This window comes from Athalia rosae, chromosome 5, assembly GCF_917208135.1.
Source record: "Athalia rosae chromosome 5, iyAthRosa1.1, whole genome shotgun sequence".
Taxonomy (NCBI): domain Eukaryota; kingdom Metazoa; phylum Arthropoda; class Insecta; order Hymenoptera; family Athaliidae; genus Athalia; species Athalia rosae.
Window position 1 is genome coordinate 8,121,942 of NC_064030.1, and position 23,261 is coordinate 8,145,202.

A 23,261-nucleotide genomic window follows, 5' to 3' on the forward strand; every position below is an offset into this window, starting at 1 on the left:
GTACTCGGTACGGTTGAAAAGGGACGATGTGACGATAACGGTACATGACGACTAAGTGAAATGAAAAAAATCTTTTCGTCTGTCCCGCGAGAAGAAATCGCGGCTAGTATAGTTCCAAAACGATATCATTCGATGCAGCCGTATTTACAGGCTGAGAATTATAGCGGTAAAATGGCCAGTCCTTTAATTATAATTCCACGCCGGCGGTCGATATTATATCCTGCAGCGGCGGAGAGCCGCATAGTTCTCGGATCCGCGCTGCACGCGTTCAAATTCTTCGTCTGCGCTGCAGCACGCCGCACCAGGAAACGAACTTTGAATTCTGGATCAAACGTACGCGGGGATGTAGGTACGATACGAGGTGCGCGGAGGACCTGCATAAAACGAATGAATGAATGACTGGCTGACTGACTGACTGACTGACTGACTGACTCGAGTCCGGAAAATTGTCTCCTGATATTGTAGCGACTCCGCAGTTCGAATGCCCTCGAGGCTGATCCGAGTGACTACCGTATAAATATTTTCTACGATGCTCGAGATATGTATTGTAATGAATATTTATATACGTACATATCTTCATCGGAAAGAAAATTCAACGATAAATAGTTTTACAAGCGAGTCGCGAGCATATTTGGTATACGATCGTAATTTGCGATATTGAGCTGGAATCGAATAGCTGGAGAGGGAAGTTGAAACAGAAAAAAAAAGAAAAAAAAAAAAAGAAACCTGCAAGTTAATTATACCGCTGATTCTCGCATTCCAATTTCTGCACCGCTACAGCGGCATTTAACCAGCGTAGCTATACGATGTAACGTATAGGTATATACACGTTTATTGTTATCTGAAATCTATAGTGTTTTCGTCTTTACTTTTTTTCTCAATGAGACGGAAAATCGGAGACGCACGTTTTACGTGGGGAAGGGTGCAGCACGATCCCCTGCACTAATAATTTTCATGGCGTCGCGTCGCAGCGGAATGAAAATGGTATACGGTGCGTCATGCGGAAAATTTGGGTTCTTCAAATTACACACACATGTATATGTATCCACATTCATTCGTCATAACTCTGTACATATGCACACGTAACGTGTACGTACTACACATATTTTATGTTGTATACATATACGTCGAATAATGCAGGGAACGGCGGGGGTACGTTATTACGGTTATCCAGGTCCCTACGTCGTCTCTCGACGTACACACATGCGTCACGATGCTCGTATAATACAGCTCTGGTCTACGCCACCTTTATTACCTACACATGTTTCGTCCGCGGGATGTCGATACGCACTGTTGCTGTTGCTACTAACCATTATACAATTTTATATATGTACTAAAAATTATAACGTCGAACGTCACCTGCGCCTCGCACCCCTCCGTCACCTGTTATATGTTTCAACGAAACTCTATACATATATGCAGGCCCGCGACTCTGCTACGCCCCCAAAAAAAATTCCGCCGCTCTTCAAACACTCCAGATACACACCCTGCACGGCAAAAGTACCGAACGTGTGTTCGGTAATTTTCAAACGACTCGAACCGGTCGACTGTAAGTGAAATTTTGAATTAAATTTCATACGTACGTTGCCAAAATTTTGTGCACCCGAAGTCCTACGGAGATGCTGTGCAGTTCGATCGTTTGAAAATATAATTCGCGAAATCGTTGACCAAGAGAGTTCCATTTTTTTGGTACCATTTTGAGCTTTGCCCCCTGGTATGAAAGCTCGAGTCGATCGGTCAAGTTTTTCAAAAAATGGCGGAACATATGTTCGGGGTGCTGTTGTATTATAGAGCTTGCAGGTTCGGAAATGATTTTCGGTAAAATTCACACGAGTTTACGATTACGATCATTCATGGGCGAGCGTATGTACGTACGCGGTGATATTCGAGTCGCGGATACCAGTATGGTAATCGAAAAAAGAATAGAAAAAATTTGTACACAGCGTGTATATTCGCTCGGACCGGTAGGATTTCGCAGAAACTAGGCACAACATCAGAGACAACACCAGAGAACATCTGAAAGCCAGCAAATTTCATCTTACATTTTCACGATTACGAAAGCGAGTTAATTGCAACGAGAGCAGAAGGGACTGCGGCAGCTGGCGCGTTCCGACATGGGTGCATAGAATATACTCACCCATACACGTAAAGACTCGAAATTGAATTATAAACGTTGCGGGATAATTACTAATTGGCTAAGTATGTTATTATTTGTAATATTACAATCAGACTCTACGTCGGCGCGATTGTCTATCCAAGTTTACCACGACTACAGGTATACCTGCACAATAACGTGGACGACATGCACCTGCATTTTGTTGTTTCACTCTTTTACGTATACATGTGTTACAAAATAGATATCGTATGCATTATTACATATATACAGTGTAAATATTGAGCACGTACCATAGCACACAACACTTCGGAAAGAAATCGTGTGTTAAATTTGCACGCGTAGGTAATATACCTCCCCGGCGCAAGGTATAGACTGCAAGGAAAGAGCGTTGGCATCAGCACATTGTGCCCCGAAGATCAACGTCCCGTATAGGTATGTTGTAAGTATATGTATATATAGAGACATATTATATACTACGAATATACAAATGCTACGCGTTACACTCGCCAATGTGTAATTAACATAGTACATAGGTTTACCTATACATAAGTAAAGTCAGGAATCCTTGTACCTGTTCAAATATTCCGGCTACGTAGAAATAGATAAGAAAATAGAAATCTATGCGTGTAACACCTGAGTTCGAAAAATTCAGTCGAAATTTTCTGTGATCCTTCGAAGTCTTTGAAACAATATTAGTTCAAGGTATGGAGAATAAAAAATTTTCATACCGATGCGCGAAGGCTGTAGACATGTTACTATCCATGGGGTGGTTCCATATATCGCGATCTCTTCTTGCTTCACTTATTTATTTATCAAAATTTATTCGTTTATCCTTTAATTTGAATTGAGATACGGTTGGTTTTTTAATTTTTTTTATTCGATTCGATCGATTGTTTTTTCAAATATTTTTTTCACCAATCTTCACACATTTGATCCGGCGCGATAAGGGAGTACCGTAAACGGTAATGTCCTCTTTGAGATTCCCGTAGGGATTATTATTATCGGAAATCAAATTCACTGCGGATACGAAGAGCGCGGATATACGCGTAACGTTCCAGTGTTAATAGAATCGTTCTTATCGCTTCGGTCGTCGTCCAGTTGAAATCGTCAACCTGAGTAGACTGAAGTCCCGAATCGGTTCGAACTCCCGTCAGCGGTATGGCAGCGGCGCAGTTGGTCGACTATACATCGGAGGGGAGTAGTTAGAAGTTGAAACGACCGGCTTTGCCTTCCTTGCCTGACTGCCTCCTGCCTCCTGCCTACCTGACCGCTTCTCCGGCTGTCTACCTCTCCCTCTACCTTGCCGATAAAAGCCCACCGGAACCTCAGAACTGAGGTGAACATAAAGCTGTACCTTCCTTCCTATCGAGACCGTCGACTGAGGAGATTAAAAAAAAAAAACCACCGCCACCACCAGACGACATTCCACGATCAGAATATGATCATTTTTTCATCAGCTATCGGCCGCTACACTTCATCGTCGCTTCGTTATTATCCCGATGCATTCGCGATTTTTTACTCTCATATCGAGATCGTCGAAAGCTCGAGGACTTCCGGTTCACCGGAGTCGCGAAAATTCCGCCCCGCATGGGACGCGGTCGGTACCGTAAAGTGGAGAATGAAGAATTAGGGTTGTTTTCCGGTATTATTATTTGCTTTGTAATTATAGGGCGTGTTCATGATTATCATTTAGTTGTTTCCTCGTGACCTAGGAGACCTCGACGAATCCTGCAACAGAAGTGTATAATAAAACGTACCACCTTCGCAACTATGCGGACAAACTTATTTTTTAGGCTGTACGGTTAACGCCCGCCTGCAATATCGACCCCGACCACAGCCCTGTGACTATGTAGGTGACGTATACTCTATACGTGTACCATACCTACGTATACGTATGAACCAGGTACGTCCGTACGTGCGACACCTATCTACCGCTGCTGCTCCTGCTGCCGGTGCACCGGGGCTCCTGTTGTCTGTATTAAATGATGTCAAGTGCATACCGAGTTGCACGTATATGAAAATATATAGATAATATTCATACAGTACCTCTGTATGAGTCGTGAAATCTCGGTGTACAAATCTGAGAAAAAACCGGTGGCCCGAAAAGCGGAGCTTTTTTGCACAGGACACGACCATAGTAATCTATCTCTACCGATTCAGCGAATGTGAATTGAACGTTCATCAATTGAATCAGCGGAAATTCTGACCCAGGTAATTGTGGGCTTGTAATAAAAAACATTTCGGAATTTTACAATCCATCCAGTAGGGCCACACGTTTTTTTGGAAAAAACAGTGCATCCTGTAACGGCTCTGTGATCCTATTATGAGACAGAACGCGGAGTGGGGTGTGTCTTGTACCCCTCATTTTGCATAAATTTGATACTCAGATGTCCGTATAATGTGCACGGGCCTTATTATATAATTTATATGCAACTCATGATCATCGAAACTTTCTTTCTGCAACTCGTTCTCCAACGTATCATGCAGAGGGTGTGTTTCGCTTGTATGCCTAATTGAATGAAACTGGGGCGAGAATTTAGCACGTTATTATACGATGATAATAATTCTATAGCGCATAAAAATCGCGATGACATTATATACAGAGGGCTAAGAAACAGAAGGGCGTAACCCACAAAATATGAACGAAATCAAAGAGACAATTTTCCAGGGAGACGCCCTGCTGGTAAAGTTTACTACCCGCGTTTCTAGAAAATTCAAGTCCGTGAAAGACAGTGAGAAAAAAGAATCAATTCACGAGCTCCGTTTGATTCGAACTAATTGTTCTTTTGATTCTAGCAACACGAGAGACTCAAATTTAATCTCAAGAGACATCGGTACAGAAAATTGAGAAGAATCTGAAATGATGAATTTTCGAACCACGTACCGCACTGAAAACCAACGAAGAAGTTTCTTAAAAAATGTCATTTGTACTTGTGAGGGATACGCCCTTCTAACAGTACAGTGGCCAGCAACCGTGGAACTTCCGGATACACCCTTCCGGTTCTTGACCCTGGTTACCGTATTCGATTTCGCGGCATTTTCGTTACGTTGCGAAAATCGCGAAATGAAATTCGAGACATTCGTCGATAATACTGCGGAACAGGATGGCAGGGTGCAGCCTGAAATTCAGCCGGGTCGTTACGGGGTTGTACCCGCGGGTATCCCGGTACAGTCATCGATGCACGTCCGCATATGCAGCGGGAGGGAGTCACCCCCGACGGTTAAACAGAAATAGGGGGAGGGGGGGGGGGATACTTTTCTTTCTCTGTATGTGTAAACGACGAAACAAGGAATCTCCTGGCACGTACAGCTCCTGCGCAATATCCTATGAATCATCCCCATATTTATAGTAGGGGTAGGTCTTGCCCAGCCCATGCGCGATACTGCGATTCCAGTCTGCGCGATAACGGATGAACTTTGACCTGACCTGACAACAGAACGTACCGTTGAAGAAAAAAAAAAAAAATACATCGAAAGATGAATCCGTTGCGAGAGGAAACGTATAATACGGGTGGGTGTACGGATTATATTTTCTCCGTATGAATATCAAAATGCCATGTAGTATACGTAAAGTATTTCTGGATTCTGCAGGATTGATTGAGGATATTAAGTAGATATTCCATATTATACTCAAATGAGAATCGCATGAGATGACGCTAATTGAATTTACCGTAACGCGAACGGCGGTGGATCAAGTATATATCGTACACGTGCATAATGCGAGTATATATCCCATTAGCTGTAAATTAGAATATTATGATTATATTTATTTTTGAATAATTATAATCACAAGTAGATCGGTCGCAGTCCATATATCCATTGTCCATCAGTGGAACAATTACCTCATTTCCTAGTTATAGTATATTTTACATAGAGAGACCCACTTATTTTAGAATTTATCTGAATAATTGTACAGCTTCTGCGAATCATTTTGGAAAATAAATTTCTGAAATACAAATATTCTCAGATATCTGCTGAGAGAAACAAGAAAATTCCAAGCTAGGTCGGATCCTAGCTCCTTTCAGACTCACCTACTTTTATGATACGAATGGTGTGACGATTTTATTACTATCGCTGGAATAAAAGCGTCGACTCGAAGAGAACTGATAAAGCGCGTTCGAGTGAATTCAAGCGGATTGATTTTAGGTTCTTTCAATCAGCATTTTTCCATGCGAGTTGACTTCGTTGTATTACTGCTACGTTTTAGCAAAATTCTCATCGACCTCCTCCGATTCGAACATGTAATATCAACTGGGTCACCGTGAAATCGATTTGACTTTATAACTTGCAGAACTTGAATTCTGATCATGTGAATCGATCTGCTCTTATTTTTAAAGGAAAAAAAAATGGACAGCCTGCGTTGATTTATTAAGATTTTCTTATCTGGTTCTGTAACACGTAAGCTAACAATAGGGTATTATATTCCCACCCGTGCATGGGATGGAGAAATGCCCGTTGATGTGACTAACATTGTTGTAGTCGGTTGAGAATAAGGTGCACGGATTTTTCTAGAAAATACTTCAACTCCCAGCCTCTGCGGTTCAGAATTTCCCTTCTGCGGCCTTGCATGCAATAAATGGCGTAGGCGCTCGTCTAAGCACACCACCGGAAGATCTGCAGATGCTGACCTTTCAGGTTCATCGAAGCGAAGCCTGCGCAACTGAAATGTACTTGCTCGTTACAACTGTGCTATATGTGAGTTACTCGCCTCTGCGAGAAGAATTATCGTGAAAGTCGGCTGAACTCCAAATTACGTCTATTTCTTCTGATTTTTGGAACCAAAAATTTCAATATTATTCAAATTATTTGAGCGACTGTTTCCTAATATGTATTGACCTCAGGAACACGTATTCGTCGACTGTAAATTAGGCTACGACTAACATCTATCGGGTTACCTCAATTTTTTTCGCTCTAAAAAGCGATAACTTGGCAATGACTCGATCATTTTAATGGATGGCTCCAGTTTAGTTAGCAGATTCGGATTTCTGGGCTCAACTTTCTAGAGAATACATGCAAATAATGCGAACAGACAAATGTTGAATCCGGCTCCCAAAATCAAAGAAAATTACCGGCTATAGTCATTAGACTTTTGCGATATTTTGGGGCGAGAATGAAATATTTTTTGATAATCTCAAAGACTGTTCCGCTCTGTAATTCGGATACTTGCAATGCGGGGAATGCATTTTAATCTCCCTGACAAGCTGCAAAGGTGCAAGCTCAGGCCCCTTATTCCACACGATGACTAGGCCGAAGTGCAGACTGCAATCTATGTAAGAAACCGTATAGGTGTAATATACTTGACGATCTTGAAGTATGAATTTTCTTTGTTCGTAACGATAAAACTTGGAGAGCAAAATCTATAGCTTTACACCACCTTTGCCTTAAGTATCAGATCGAACGGCTAGCTGCCTGAAGACAAGACATGAAGTAATTCTCACAATCAGCTACCGATTAATTTAGATGCTCGTGTGAGATCGTCGCTTTTTATCAAACGGTTCGTCGAAATGATCTCGCCTTTGATGAGATTCATCAGTTAATTAATTTGAACCTCATTTCAAGCCCATACCATCTACAGTGATTTGAAAAAAGGTGTGATACACATTTCTAAAAATGTCAATTTCACGCTATCATCCCAAACTGTACGAAAAATTACGGATAATGAATCTAGTTAGAGTTCAACTGGTGAGGGATAAGAGTGAGACATAATTTTTGTTTGTTCTTATATCCCTTTGCATTTAGACGAGCTACTGCAGATAGTAATCGTCGGTTTATTACTTTTCTTGAAACCACAAGGGGAAATCGCAGGAGAAATTGAAGCGTGAGCATGAAAATAAGCTTGCATTGCAGTTAAGGTGCTGCTTTATCAGTCCGCAGACACTTACCCGACATGAACTCGACTGGCTAATGGTATGCTAATAGGATAGCTACGGGTAGAAACCGTTTTTCGATATCGTTGAATTCCTCTGCAAATAATGAATAAAGTATTCTGTGCCCAGAGCTCAATGTCGAGTTGGCTCGTCGACTCTGGGGGACAAAAAAAAAGCGTCCCATTGACTTCCATCCTTCAGTCTAGTCGCTATAGAAATAATTCCACGCTAACCACGGACTAAAAAAAAGAGCATACGTAGAGCGGTAGTTATTAATCTGTATCATTTTTATTACTCGTATAAAATGCGTGGTAATACATCATTTATAAAATATCTCAAAAGAGTAATCACACATCTTGGTACACCGAAATCTTATAAATGTCGATATGATATTCAATTATTCGTTACACGAATTTCAACGTATATAACATTTTGAAATGTTTTCTTTTTTTTCTTATGGCTACCTAACTATAATTGGTCAAATATCTATACTTGCACTGGTACAGCAGTATTTGCTGCTGTCTTGATATCAGTAATATGGTTGTATTAGGCTGCCCTGGAATATCTAACGCCCACAGTTCCTCTACACTAAGTAGATCTGTAGGTAGTACAAAAATAGTAGCAATAATCTTATACCTATATTATGAATATGAGTGCCAATGATCATGTTGCAGATCGTACGACATTAATACAGAAATTTTTCGTAAACATTATCAGATGAGGAAAAAATACTGGAATGAGATTTGTGCGAAACACTGGTCAATCAGTGCTTTGCATTAGCTGCTGATTTGTAGGCAAATTGAAACGATCATCAGTCACTTATAATACTATAATTATATAATTCATGACCTTATACCTGCATAAACAATTAAGATATGTACTTGTTTTACCATGTCTTATATACTATAATAACCAGGCAAGGTATATATCGCGGGTTGCAACAGCCCGCTTCTTCAGTTTTTTTCGATTTAAATTTAATAAAGAACACAAACGATATTATATTACTTACATTTACAAATCATGGACGGCATGGTACTATATTCCCGCAAGATCTTTGATCAGCGAATCGATGCGATTGTCAGTGAGCAAATAGTGTTGATGGAAACTGTAAATCCTAATCTTACATCAGAACACATCAGAGGGTCGGACGGAAGAAAGCGGATGGAGAAGGAATGGTAGTAATGGATTCACAGATATGATTATTTTATAGTGGATGAGTAGCAAAGATCCCGCGGGCCGTATCCTAGTATCTATTCTTTGAATGAGCAGAACCCATCGGTGGCTGTGGTGAGTCTACATCTGGATCTTGGAGGTACTGAAGTTCCTGTAATTCTTGGAACTTTTCGTGATCGCGAATGTGCGCGTAGTTTGCGGAAAGGCACATCAAGTAATGAATTAAACTAAGAACAACCAGTAATGAGGCAACTGTGGCAAGTATGAACATTACTTCGGCTTTTTCAACGTAATCCTTGCAAAACAGCTTCACTTCTTGCGAACCGCACACCATCATATCTTCTCGTCGCGTATTGTTTGGAAACAGGAAATCTAACGAAATAAAACTTTGATATTCGACTGAAGTCTTTGAGTATTTGTACTCAATGTTCTACGAAGCATGGGCCACAAGTAGCAAAAAGCGATTCAAATTTTTTGGACTACTTGGGTCGAAAGGGAAAACCAACAACTCACCGAACTGTGTGAAATCAATGCACTGATCTAGCGACTGAACTCTCGGGTGACTGCACATACCCCAAAACATACTGAAGATCAGTGTTACAATCACAAGAAATGCGAATATAAGTAACCAGCCAAGTTGAAGGATGTAAGTTATTGTCATAAACTGAAAAGCAAAAGCATGCACATGGTGACTCATATTCCAAAGATACCTGAGGAATACAAGTTTCTAGATCATAATCACTAACTCTACTGACACATGAATTTCACTGCAAAACCGAAATTGTTTGAGAATAAGGGAGGTATAGCTATATCTGAATGATACTCACAACTGCACAGGAAATCCGTCCACCAACTCTGGACCTCCAGGCTCGGTAGACCCTGTGTCTTGTAGCACCTGTTGCTAGGCAACCAACACATAGAATCATGAATCCTAAGGCAGCCATACTTGCTCCGACAATGGCAAAAATGAGTTGGACAGCCTCCAGCCAGCTCAATCGTAGGTGGAATACCTGCATTGATATTAAAGTATGGTAATAATATGAGAAACTCACAATTCCATGTGTTCAAATTGCATGGCTGTAGAAAATGATATACCTGATCCAACATCAACGAGGCAAGAGTAGCGCCACGATACATGGTACCACAAAATATACCAACTCCTAAGCAACACATTATAGTTGCTATAAGAGTGGCATATGGCACTCTGGCCATGATATCATTGCACAGGCTACCTGCAATCAGAAAAAATGATTCACAATTTATCCAATGCAATGATTCACAGGTGGTTATACATTTTCAAACATGTCCAGAGCCATTGAAAAAAAAATTTGGCTTCAGATAAAATGAGAGTATGGTATCAATTTATATAGAACAAACAGAAAAATATTGCAATCCTATCTGAGGAGATATTCAAGGCAACTAATTTCTGGTACTCACTCGTATCATCTTCTACAATGTCTTCATGAATACTATGCTCCAAATATCTATTCAGACTAACTACGCTTCGAATCCTCTTTCTGTTCAACGGCATGGAAACAGAGTCTTCCTCATCCGCACTATTACGACTCCATTGTCGCCGCATGATTTGATTTGATTTTTGTATTGATTTACTAACTCAATAAGAATGAATACAGAACGTTCATTTTGATTGATACAGTTACCACCGTTTGAGTATGACTAATCATCAGACTACCCAGTACCTCGACGTAGATCAAAGATAAGATTACAAAGCCAGAGTGATTACCGACGAAATTTTATATGTAATGTCAAAGTGACGTCAATTTTAATTCAAAAGCATTTCAATGTGATAGTCATATCATGTGCCTAAAATTTGGAGTCCTCTCTCCAATGGAACACAGTACATTCTAACCTTTGGAGGTGCATTCCAAACAAAATGTGACACTTGCCACACCCCCTTTTATAAGTAGCATATCGTTTATGTTAGTGTTCGGAGTTAGATTAGATAATACAAAACTCACCCATTTTTTGTACTGTAAAGATCCCGATGCTTTTGATGAGAACGTCTGCTTTGTCGAGGATTAGACACTTAATTGAACGAATCAAACGTAGAAATGAGTGTAGGTTGACATCCCTGGAACAGGTTACTGACACGTCATAAGCACTTGATAAATTAATCACGCTACTTAGATCCGCATGGAACCTCAATGTAATTCTCTTAGTCGTTAAATGAATAAATAATTTTCAACGCGGGCTAATAAATAGAACTATTGTGTGAATAGAAAATTGGAGCAAATATGGCAGAGTAGGTTATCTCAAAGCGTCACTAGAGGCCATTTTTAAATGTCGTACAAACATCTGAAACGCGCCAATTGTAAGACATTGTTAAGTTTTAAACTCATCGTCAGTCACCTAGGCTGGCAGATTAAACACTGTTCAATCCAATTATTATACAACTAATTATTATAGAGCTTATCCATTCGAATTAGTGTCACGTATTTGCTTTTCTATTATTCATAGAAAAATGATCAATTTCCAAGATGCGAAATAGGAAAAAAGAATGATTTCCTATATGGGTTGTTGTTGATGCATAGTTGATAGGAAATGCGCCCAAGTCCAGGTTCGAAGCTACACTGATAGTCGTGTCATTTTTATCTGCAGCAGAAAAATGGTTTAAAAACTCCGAATAAATATTAACAGTTTCTAAATATAATCTTTATATTTATTTATTTCTTCACACTATACTACGGTATAATACAATATATAATGCTTTCGACCGTATTATAGTACATTTCAAATAGACTATATTAATATAATATATCGAATATCTCACAAAAATAAATAATAGTCGAAAAATTATAATCACAGACGAATTATAGTCATATATATATATATATATAGAATAGAGTATGTAACTCGGTGTAACGCAGCATAATAAATTTGGCGCAAGGGAACCGACATTTTCTTTCCACAAATCAGCTCTCTCTGCGTCTGTGTATATAAACTTTTCGATCATTCAATATTGAATTTCACATACATATATCGATCAACGTCTAGTCACGGATTCTAAATTAACTGACACAGAGGTATACTTTACTTATTATCCATATAGTTCAGCTTCACCGATAGTCTCCGCTGGTCATTTGCTTTTTGGAGATTCTATAATAAATTTTCTAAGCTCCACAATCGTATATTCTAATAAAAACGCTTATTGTTTATAGACCCAGACACAAAGCCTTCTCATTATATCGCTAATCATATATTGTCCTACGCATCGCGCTCACAATATTAAATACACATTACAATATGAAACACAGCCAATGCTCGAATATCATTTGTTGGAACTTTCAAGTGTTTTCGAACAGCCAATTTACGGCAGGCATAAAATATTCCAATCTTGCAGTCCGCAGCAGCTTTCGGTTTTATCGGTTTTTCAATCGCATGTTACATGTAAGACATTATGATAATATGTCACATACTTTGGCAACAAGTATTTTGATAGCAGCGGTCATCGGTAGCGACAAAATTCCGTAATTCTCCTAATAATAATATTAATAATAATTGAAACAATTGTAATAAAATCATCTCCATTCATGTATTGTTTCTCTTACTACCGTCGTTGAATGTACATGTATATTATTTGTATCTTTGTGCTTGGTATAAATACTTTCTTTTATGGTCATCAATGGTCTCTTTTAAAGCGTCGATATAATTGAACGTACTATATCTTTATAGCTCCGTAATTTTTTTTTTTTCAGTATTTACGATCATTTGTGTGTATCATACACTTGTCAATATTTATTTATGTATGTATATTATATATATATGTATATACCTATATGCACATTTATTACATGTATAACTAATCGGTATGTAATAGTAGTACAATATTAATACTCGTTTTGGAGACTCAATCAGAAAGTCAAATGTACGTATTCACGACTTGAAAAATATTATACTTATGTAGGTATCTTGAACAGAGAATTCATGTATAAATATTAAATCATAGAAACATGTAAAAAGTTGGTTTAAAATTTTCAAACTATATAACAATTGTCATTAGCTGTATTCGATTAGGCCGATTAGGTGACCAGGCCGTTTTTGGGATAGATTGTTTCGAAAAAATAATATATACATATACATAAATATATATAAGTATATAGACCTGTGTCCGTGCATTGTGTATGCTGTATACATATTTAAATATATAGGAAGTATCCTCACTCCTTTTCCGTGTAAGAGCGGAAAGACGGTGTGTATATTATACTAGGTACAATTTTGGGATGAAAGACAATTTATAAAACGTCCGTAACCACCGACTGCGTTACGTTGGAAATTATGTCAGTCATGTTATTGGTACAGTACGGCATGATCTTACCATGAAAACAAGAGTCCGTCGAGCTCGCGGTGAATATAACTAGCAATAGACCGGAGACTGCTGCCAATACTCCGGAAATCATTAGACCTAAAGCGGGCAGTTTCTTTGTCGAAAATAACGAACCTTCTTCTAATCGGAGGTAACAAAGAGCCGGCAATACATAAGCCAGAGGAACAGCGGCTAGGATACCATTCAACTCGAGAACGACACCAAGACAATCGGTCGACATAGAAATTAGGTATGTTACTAGGATAATACTCAACGTAATTATCAGGTACTTCCGGTCTGAACCGGATATGTAAGCGTCGTGGTTCTCCGTTTCGTCGGTTCCTTTTATAGCGGTCATCAATACCTGAGGAATCAAAAGAAAAGATTGAGACAATTCGCACGATCCTTTCAAATTTCTTTCATCATTATAATAGCAAAAAATTTGATCTGATTTCGCTGGACGTCGCTAATTCGGTTCTATCTCAGCGATGTATCGGGATATCATGGAATATATACTTTTCGAAAATCGACTCAGCTGCAAATTGTGGTTTTAAGAAGAATTAGAATAAAAAATTTCAAGATAATTAGTACGATGCGATTAATTTATGTCAAATGTCAACATGTACAGTGAGCTGACTTTTTCGCACAGAATTTAAATTACGGACATGATTGAGGACATGCGGTAAGTCTCATTATTGACACAATTGTTAATTATAGCTCACTTTGATGCACCAACTGTTGTCGCGCTCTTATGGCGCGTGTGTACATGTGCGCCGATTACATACAATTGATGCTCGCTATCATCACATTGTATGCGCGTGTGTGATGTAATTCCCCGTTGCAGCATGCCACACGTGCGCATAAATCATCCGACAAACTGAGAAAACTATATCTGAGAACTCACGTAATATATAGATACGTATGCGTCATCCGTAATATATTAATCACATTGAACCACGGGTGCATTCCATCAAACCTTCAATACCTGAACGATCCGAATTCTACCCTTTTAAAAATAACTTTTCAAAAAGTCACCAACACTTTTTTTCCATTGTGCGTTATAACGACCGAGTTATCTTTTGCAACGAGTTTCATGGTGAGGCAACGATCTCTCGGCATATGAACTCGTTATCACTTATTGATAAAAAAAATATATGCAATTATGTAAATTCCCGAGAGATTTGTGGTCGAACAAACCGTTTGTGTATTGTCATCTTGGATGACTCGTATGTTTTTAATTATAGCCCCTAAGCGGTAATTTTAACGGTTTTTATGAGTTTTCTTCGCGGTAAAACAACAATTTGTATGGAAGACGCGATGTTCCGCTTCTCAAAAAAGTGCAGAAAAAATATTGAAAAGTCTTGACGAGTTTTCTGAAATATATGTAGGGGAACGCGGGGCGAAAAGGGGTACCTCAAAAATTTAAATGATCGAAAAGGACTTCAAACATCATTCTGGATTTAATTTGTTTTTCCTCATGGTTTTCTCGAGCACCCCGTAATGCCCCGCCTTCCCCCACAGCTTAGAAATTCTCTGCATACCTCTCTGGTAACAAAACATTCGATTGGATAAGTGAGAAGAATCGTTCCGCTGAACATCACTCGTGACAGATTCATCAGGTCGTCGTCCCAGCAATAGTTCTCCATGAGATCACCCTGGACGTACGCAGTGAAAGTGGCGTATCCCGCAATCCCGAATGCGGCAGCGACGATAAACGACGTGAATAAAGACCAGTGCGTCACAACGTCCCATTTCTGCTGGGTCACTCGTTCGATTGACCCGTAAATTAGGAAGGTATTGTGGTGGCACATGAACGCAAAAGCCATTATTCCCACCGCTGGAATGACACCTGGAAGGTTCGCGAATCTCCAACTGTCCTCGTGACTCGGTCTGAAAATCGATTTACATTTTGATGAGAACATTAAAATAGTAGAAGCCACTTGAACGGCGAAACGCCTACGAAAAATACGCACATGAACTCATTTTATTCTCAAATTATTGTTCGGCCAATCAGCTAGTTTTAAGACTCATTCTATTCGCAAATTGTTTAGCCAATCAACGAGATTCAAGATCTTTAACATAAAGGTAAAATGGAGCTTCTCCCGATTTTAGGATATTAGAAGCCTTGTGGTTGGCCGAACATTTATGTAAAATGAAGACTCCTCCGATTCGCAAATTGTTTAGCCAATCGACGAGATTCAAGATCTTTAACCTAGGTATAATGGAGCTCCTCCCGATTTTAGGATATTAGAAGCCTCGTGATTGGCCGAACATTTATGTAAAATGAAGACTCCTCCGATTCGCAAATTGTTAAGCCAATCAACGAGATTCGAGATCTTTAACGTAAGTAAGATGGAGCTTTCTCCTGATTCTAGGATATTAGAAGCCCCGTGTTGGCCGTACACCTGGGTGAAATAAAAACGCATTCGATTCGCAAATTATTTAACCAATCAACGAGTTTTAAGATCTTTGATACAAGTAAATGAAGTTTCTTTCGTTTGAATGGAATTTTCAAGTGCGTCGTGAACTCTAGATCTCACAAAGAATTCGATGAATAACGCGAACTTTTAGTATAGCGGGACGGAAAAAAATTCCGAGCAATCTAATCATATTTGGCAGTAACGTGTAACGTGTACATTTCATAAATTTCACGTAATTGGATGTAACTCCTCCCTCACATGATGAAAACAAAGGGACTATTTTCAGCCCAAATTTAACCCATCGCAGGCTTGAGTCATATTTCCGCCCTCGTGAACGACCTTTGCGTAGGTATCGCGATGAAAAGAATAATTAAACAATAGTAATACACAACTCCTTGTGAAGAATATGGTCGACCATATTTTTGCGTTATTATACTTACACAACCGAAGACAAAGTGCCCATCCTCACAAATATAGCTATCAGAATGAATCCCACGCAGACGAGAGATAGGAATGAAATTTTTGCGAGTCTCGCTATGTTTCTGTAGAGACACAAGGGTATCGTGATACATAAAGTGGCTAGGAGAATGACCACCTGCCGTCTGGCGAAGATATTCGTTTCCTCGATCCCCGTAACCCTGATTAAGACTTTCGTCACTGTGTCGCCGACGACCACGTTGTACGACACCATAGCTGTGCAGGTATAAAATGTCATACATGATATAATATGCATGTTCAGAACATTCACGCATAATAATAATAATGCAGTGTGATTGAATTGATTGTTATAACCGTAATAAGATGAAATTGTTCACGAAACGACTGATCGATTGTCACATTGCTCCGAAATCGCTATTCTGTGGTTTGTATACAGGGTGTTCCGTTTTGAATTGCAAAGCTAACAAGTAGGTCACGAGAATGGGGTCGTACAATGGGATGTTTTCGACAGAAGTTTCACCGTTTCAGAGGGCGAACCTCCGATGTCGGCGATAAATTTTTCTTCATTTTTGTCACGCGTTTGCATAAGTTTCCACTGCAATATGTATGCTTCGAATCCGAGAAAAGGGCTGATTCCACAGTGCGTTCAACGAAAAAAGGAATCTTTCTCGCGAAAAAAAACACAATAATTCCCACATCGACTGCCCCATAAAAATTCCTGATGAAATTGAGGTTTTCCGATTTCGAAAACCGCGAGACATTTATCGGGTGTGAATATTTTCGTTACGTATAACGTATAATAACCTGATTTTGGTATTCTGCTTCAAAATTCAGAACGTGACACCCAGTGTACATCAGTGTGTTTGTTAGTTTGATTTATTTTTGGAAATAGAGAAGAAATTATCGCTCCGGGTTTGAAATAATCTTGTGTCAGGTTTAATGAGTTCGTTGATTTTTATTGACAATAGATATGATAACAATGAACTCACCAATGAACGGATAGATAAACTGGAGTACAGTGAGTATGTAAAATCCGGGTCTTCCGAAGCTGGCTCTCATTAAACCTTGATAACTCATTTCTCCACAAATGTGCCCACTCCTTACCATCAAGATGAGGGAGTAATCGGTTAAAATTGCTACCAGAACTAGCAGCCCGAGACCCAATCCAAAACCGGCTTGGTGCAAAGCGTAGGGTATGCCTGAAGTGCGGAAAATTGAGTGAGTACGTTCGTAATAATTCTAACTTCCAACCCAAGCAATTTCAGAACCCAACGAAAGCCTCGTATTTGTATATTAATTATTTCTGTGTAAACTTTGATTTCCCAGTACACCAATTTCAGTGAGCAAGCAGAAAGTGAAGTTATACATCGATTTCTTGTCGTCAATGATTAACACGTGTATACTCGTTCCCATCAAGATAATCCCACGTAAAAGCTCGAAAATAAAATTTTTTCTTCGTACCTTCATTCTAAAAGGGATTATTATTCATCACGACTACGTGACGTCGTAGCATTTTTCGACTTGTTGTAATTCTATTTATTTATACTTTTCGATATCGTGTAATTTTGTTATTTCAAATATTCTGTGTACCGACTTTGAAATATTTCGTTGTTTGATTAAAAATGGACCCAGCTCCAGGCTATGGGATATAGAGCTTGGAGTAGTACACAGAATAAGGTGAGACATATTGATAATGTTTAGCTTAAAATAACAGGTGGGAAAAAGAAAGACGATAAAAGCCCGCAGCTATATTTGCGATATGTTATAGTTCACTTTTCATAAACACGGAAAAACTTTTAAGGTATTGAGTTTCAACAGTCCAGTTTATATTCAAGGCGATCTAGAAACGGGCAACATTTTTTTTTTTTACTGGGGTTTCCGTGATATTCTGTTGTATTTTGATATCGGGAATCCGAATCCGCGAGCCAAATTAATTGATCTATCTGTAAAAACGATCGAGTTATCGCCAATTTATCGCTTCAAAAAGTGCAGGGTATAATCGGGGATATAGAAAATTTTTCACCCACTAATAGGAATACATGCGCGAGGTTATAAATTGTATAGATTTTTCAAACGACTTTTCCGATTCGGAATTGGGTACGTAAATGTCACACGAAATAATTGAAAAATCCATTCTCGGTGCAAATGTAACTTCGATTGAAGACTTCAAGAGACGAAAGTTATAGAGATTTTATCGAGAAGTTTGAAAAGAATTACGAGAGTCCGTATAAAATCGTTTCATTCGGAAAAGGTCTGTATATGGGTCCCCTTTCTATACGCTATAAACATTTATACATTTACACCGCGTACACGGTGAATTGATTCCCTGCATATTGAGGTTTGCACTCGGAAAAATAGTTTCGATAAAATCGAATGAACGGATTTAAAAAAAAAAAGAAAGCAAAAATCATGCTCGACAATAATGCGGGTATGGTGTTTTTTCATTTCCACTACGATGTATATTATTCCAGTATTAATAGTTGTGTATGTTTGAATGTTAAATGATACCATAGATATATTGAACATCTATGACGATACCTGTGTAACCGGTTGGTTTATTGTGTTACATGTATATTACACAAATGAAATTCAATCAGAACTCGGACTTCTGATTGGATTTTAGGTATACATTATTGTTTGATCGTGGCAATCGGTGATGGCTATTTATGCTTCCACGATCGCTGCATGTGAGTAACGATATGAAATTTCTTTTTTGTTTGAATCTACTGTAATCGTGTCTATAATTTTGTGTATATAGGTAAAGTGCTTTAATTATTTAATGACGTACCTATGACACCGCTGCCAATAATAGAATTAATGAAATTAAAACTGGCCAATGGTAGGCTAGTGAATTTCTCCGCATCTTCATCGTCAGCCTATAAAATATGAAAAGAGAAAAATAATTACAAACAATGAGAAATATCAGCGTGAGAATAACGACGGCTGTAGAATGAGTATGTATAATATACCTACATGTATAAAACATATTATCTTTACATGGTTTAACGAGAGACGATAAATGTATAATGAATAACGATAAGAAGTTCATGTATCTAAAAGTATAATAATATACATAATAGGTATATACGAAGAAAAATGTTAATTGGCACGACATAACAGAGCAGCGATTGCATAGTATATACACATGCATGCAGATGCAAATTATGGAGGCCCTTGTATTCTGCGGCTCTGCATTATTATAGGTTGCAGTATTTAATTATTTACTTTATAAATTTCCGAATATATGATTTATAAAGCGATGATAATTATTTATTGAAATTTCAATATAATAACGAACATCCTTATATGTATACAAGTAGTGTGATATGTCCAGAGTAAGATCAAATGTATTGTAGATTTTTCCCCCGTTATCTTGGACACGATATCTTTTTACTATTGCAGATGATCAATAGGCGCTGACGAAGAAAAACAAAAAAAATTTAGAGCAGATGGGAAAAGTTTGAGGCATTATTTCATACACATATGGTATGGTATACTATATGTCTATACGGAGCATATAATCAAAAGTACAACAAACGCTGTAATCTAAATAAATTAGATAAAACGAAACATAATACTAAATAAAATGTAAAGTATTCGAAAGATTACCATTATTCATTATAATGGAAATTACTAGGGCATGATTGATCAACGAATTAACTGTCGTGGAAAATTACTTATCAGTTGCACTGCCACGAACTGCATAATAGGGAATTTTAAAAAAAAAGCGATCAAGATATTTCCATGCTTTGAATGACGAAGCGAAGTGATATAAAGTTTATCGACTTTCGGCCGGCAATGCACAACTGTACATCGTAGAGCTGATGAACGCGAAATGTTCAATTTTTTTCTTATTATAGGTATATCGTGAACTGCAGACATTAATATCGCTATATTATATGATGCATAATTTTCGTGCCATTTCATCTCAGAACATATCGAATTGCAAATTAGAATTTCCTAATATCAGCGTATGAAGTGAAAGAATTTTCGTACATTATGAAAAAAATTAAATGAATAAAAGGAAACGATTTTATGAAATATATAAGGGAGCTTTCCAATTGTATATGTGTAAAAATCGAATAATGAATGTAATATAGGTACAGAAAATGAAAGTTTAAGGATTCGCCGACCGTATACGACTTTTCCGCCAGCTCCACGTTTTTTGTATTATAAATTATAATTCACGTTATACATAATATGATATATTGCAATATACGTGAGTAATTATAACACTTCGTCATGCACGTTTCCAATTTTAAACCAGATAGAAAAAAAAAACTAATTAAAAAAAGTTTGAAAAAAAAATGATTTATAAGTCAGAAACACGAAAAGCCCATAACTCTGCAAAATGTTAAAAAAAAAAGATGACGGTTATTGACCGAACGCAATTTTTCTATAGACTCGCAGGTGTATGTATACAGATTTAGATATGTATGATGTGTAGTGTAATAACTCGCACCGTCATATATATGGCGATAAATTTAGCGTGCTAATCGCTTTTTTTAACATTTTATATATTAGATCGATAGCCATGACGATATGATATCAATGAACAATATGAAGTTTATGTATAAGTAAGCTTAATTACTATAACAATATAGTAGAGAATATATACACAGATATATAGTATATAAATACATGTAGATGGTATATAATATTCATGTGAATGCGAAGCGAATAAATTATAGTTGGCACAACGACATAGGTAAATGATCCTTAGAGTTGCAATAGCCTAAGCCTTGGCCTTACCCTGACCAGCTGCTTCATGTCGTCGTAAGTATCATCCGATCCAAGACTGCCACCCTGTCGAATCGAACGATCAAAATCAAGGGGACCAGTGGAGTGTATGTAAGAAAAATGCTATCAGAGTGAGCTTCGACTTAAGATGAAATTTTCATATCTTTTGTTTCAAAGGAAATTCCTAATTTTTCATCTCATACATCCCAAAGTAAGCGATTCTTTTAACAAATCCGGTGGTGAAAAATATAGAACTGTGTGTGTCATGTGTTATACGTATGCGTATATGTTATAAACGTGTGTATACATGTGCAGAGTATACAATACCTTTACCGGTACATTACATACATAATTATATCTATGAGAGTTTGTACGTGTAATATATGTGAAGGCGATAGTACAACGCGCGATATTATACCTACTCGTTGGAATAATTAATTAGTGCATGAAGTATAATATGTATCAAGTACAATATAACCGTCAGATGTTCCGAAGTCACAACAAGTGATGAAATATAAAAAACTTACAAAAAACAACGTTTTGATATGCAGCTACTTCCTTGAAAAAAACTGCTACACTGTGCAGCCGCATCATGTAAACCACTAAACGTGTAAGTATATATTATTTACCGGCGATTTGTGAAATGAAATTGTAAACTAGATAAGAACTGAAAGCGAGAATTTAATGTAGCCGTAAAACTAGGTCAACACGAAAGAGCATTAGGAAATTTGAATCACAAATTAGGAAGCGTATAAGGGCTCCGACGAATCCCTGATTTTCAAACCTTTGGAAGAAGAAAAAATGATAATTTTTTTAGCCTGAATGATCTGCGTGACGTTTCAGAAAATTGTTGGTCCTGACATACTTTCGCTCAATTCCATTTCACTTTCTTTGCGTAAGCATTCTCGGAATTTAATATAAAGCATTCCACCTCAGCTGATTGTGAGTGGGAAGAGCTTTGGCTCGCAGATCAAATTTTCCAGTATTTATGACCGACAGAATTTTCCTCCGCGGATTGGACTGGTACTCTGGATTCCTTGGATAACTATATTCTCGAATTCTTGATCGAGTATGATTGGAAATCGTCATTCAGCTCTTACACATACAAGTTCAGAAAATGTTCATACTTGTCTGCCAAAGTGACAGACGCAATGTACCCCTTATCAAGACCCATCATTTGCAGATGATTATAATAAGTTTGAGAACCGTACAAACTTACAAAGGCCTTCGACTGACCTACGAGAACCTGATTCTGACGTTTATAGTGTTATCAGAATCCACCATCACACCAGTATTTCACGATATAGCATATTCGCTTACATGAAGGCGACACTGACCACATAATTTCATAACTTATGATTACGATAATGTGATTTTCAAAGACTTATTAGTTCCGATAGGAATATGTAAACAAGTGACGTTTGTGGCCACAATCGAGTACTAGAGATTTGCCATTCATAAATAATTGAACGATCGCATGTAGGGGTAGGTATATACATTGAAATGAAAGAATAACAGCAATATGCTTTCCGTACTTACATCTTCGAAGTTCTTTCTGGCGTCTAAAATGTAACTTTTCTCGTTAACACGATCCGGGCTGACGGCGGCCATTGTTAAATTTATTTAAAAGAAAAAACTAAAAATTTTGACAACTTATAACTGAGGACAGTTTTACCGTGAGTAAATTTTGATAGGTCTAGGCGCCGCGCGGGCCTAAGAGGAAGTGTGCGTTTGGCTCGAATAATAGAAATTTATTGATTGCGCGGCGCAACTCTATAACATGCTATGTAAGTAAATGTATATACGTGTATGAATCGCGGGTAGATAATACATGTACATGGCGGAAGAGAACCACTGCGCAATGTCGGCCAGAAACGGCTCGTGTTACCTACCAACAGCGCGTCTTGCGCTTTGGCGGGTTTCGCTCATTTTCTCATTCGAGAGACAAGAACCTTGTTGATCTTCTGGCTTCTCCGGTTACGGCTACGGTGATCTCGACGGTCGATCTTTTCTTCATTCGTAGGTAGATGGAAGATCGACGCACTGAATTAAGATTGAAAACAATGATATCGGGCAACATTCCTCCGATTAGTGAGGCAAACGGAAATTCAAATTTTCTACCATGCACAATGGAAAAAACTTGAATTGTTAGATGCAAGAATTGCCTGGTTCGTAAAATTCTC

The 23,261-nt window shown here is 38.2% G+C and overlaps 3 protein-coding genes and 1 long non-coding RNA gene across 6 annotated transcripts in view; 1 reads left to right on the forward strand and 3 right to left on the reverse strand.

Annotated features, from left to right (window-relative positions):
• The window catches only part of LOC105690210 (mucin-5AC), a 35,591-nt gene extending 32,244 nt beyond the window's left edge, over nucleotides 1–3,347 (reverse strand). The window contains exon 1 of the mRNA XM_012407838.3: nucleotides 2,845–3,347. Within this exon, the coding sequence (XP_012263261.2) occupies nucleotides 2,845–2,879 (35 nt within the window). The 5' untranslated portion in view covers nucleotides 2,880–3,347. The remainder of the gene's footprint in view (nucleotides 1–2,844) is intronic.
• A 4,908-nt stretch (nucleotides 3,348–8,255) lies between these two features.
• On the reverse strand, nucleotides 8,256–11,438 carry LOC105690196 (neuronal membrane glycoprotein M6-b). Of its 2 annotated transcripts, none has more exons than XM_012407808.3 (5): nucleotides 11,136–11,438; nucleotides 10,252–10,388; nucleotides 9,984–10,166; nucleotides 9,670–9,820; nucleotides 8,256–9,528 (listed from the first exon to the last, which is right to left on the reverse strand). In XM_012407808.3, the coding sequence occupies exons 1-5, from the start codon at nucleotides 11,137–11,139 to the stop codon at nucleotides 9,227–9,229; spliced, it is 777 nt and encodes a 258-aa protein (XP_012263231.2). In that variant the 5' UTR covers nucleotides 11,140–11,438; the 3' UTR covers nucleotides 8,256–9,226. The 2 variants fall into 2 exon arrangements, with proteins under 2 accessions (XP_012263231.2, XP_012263230.2); XM_012407807.3 differs by lacking the exon at nucleotides 11,136–11,438 and adding an exon at nucleotides 10,594–11,043.
• A 384-nt stretch (nucleotides 11,439–11,822) lies between these two features.
• On the reverse strand, nucleotides 11,823–22,877 carry LOC105690195 (putative sodium-coupled neutral amino acid transporter 11). 2 transcript variants are annotated; one of them, XM_012407805.3, is made up of 7 exons: nucleotides 22,618–22,877; nucleotides 21,091–21,144; nucleotides 19,127–19,214; nucleotides 17,328–17,537; nucleotides 16,341–16,593; nucleotides 15,022–15,370; nucleotides 11,823–13,844 (listed from the first exon to the last, which is right to left on the reverse strand). In XM_012407805.3, the coding sequence occupies exons 1-7, from the start codon at nucleotides 22,687–22,689 to the stop codon at nucleotides 13,410–13,412; spliced, it is 1,461 nt and encodes a 486-aa protein (XP_012263228.1). In that variant the 5' UTR covers nucleotides 22,690–22,877; the 3' UTR covers nucleotides 11,823–13,409. The 2 variants fall into 2 exon arrangements, with proteins under 2 accessions (XP_012263228.1, XP_012263229.1); XM_012407806.3 differs by lacking the exon at nucleotides 21,091–21,144 and having other exon boundaries at nucleotides 22,618–22,876.
• On the forward strand, nucleotides 18,974–19,902 carry LOC125501008. Its single transcript, XR_007278470.1, has 3 exons — nucleotides 18,974–19,025; nucleotides 19,097–19,292; nucleotides 19,419–19,902. It is a non-coding gene; the product is annotated as an uncharacterized LOC125501008 (long non-coding RNA).
• Nucleotides 22,878–23,261: the final 384 nt, after the last annotated feature.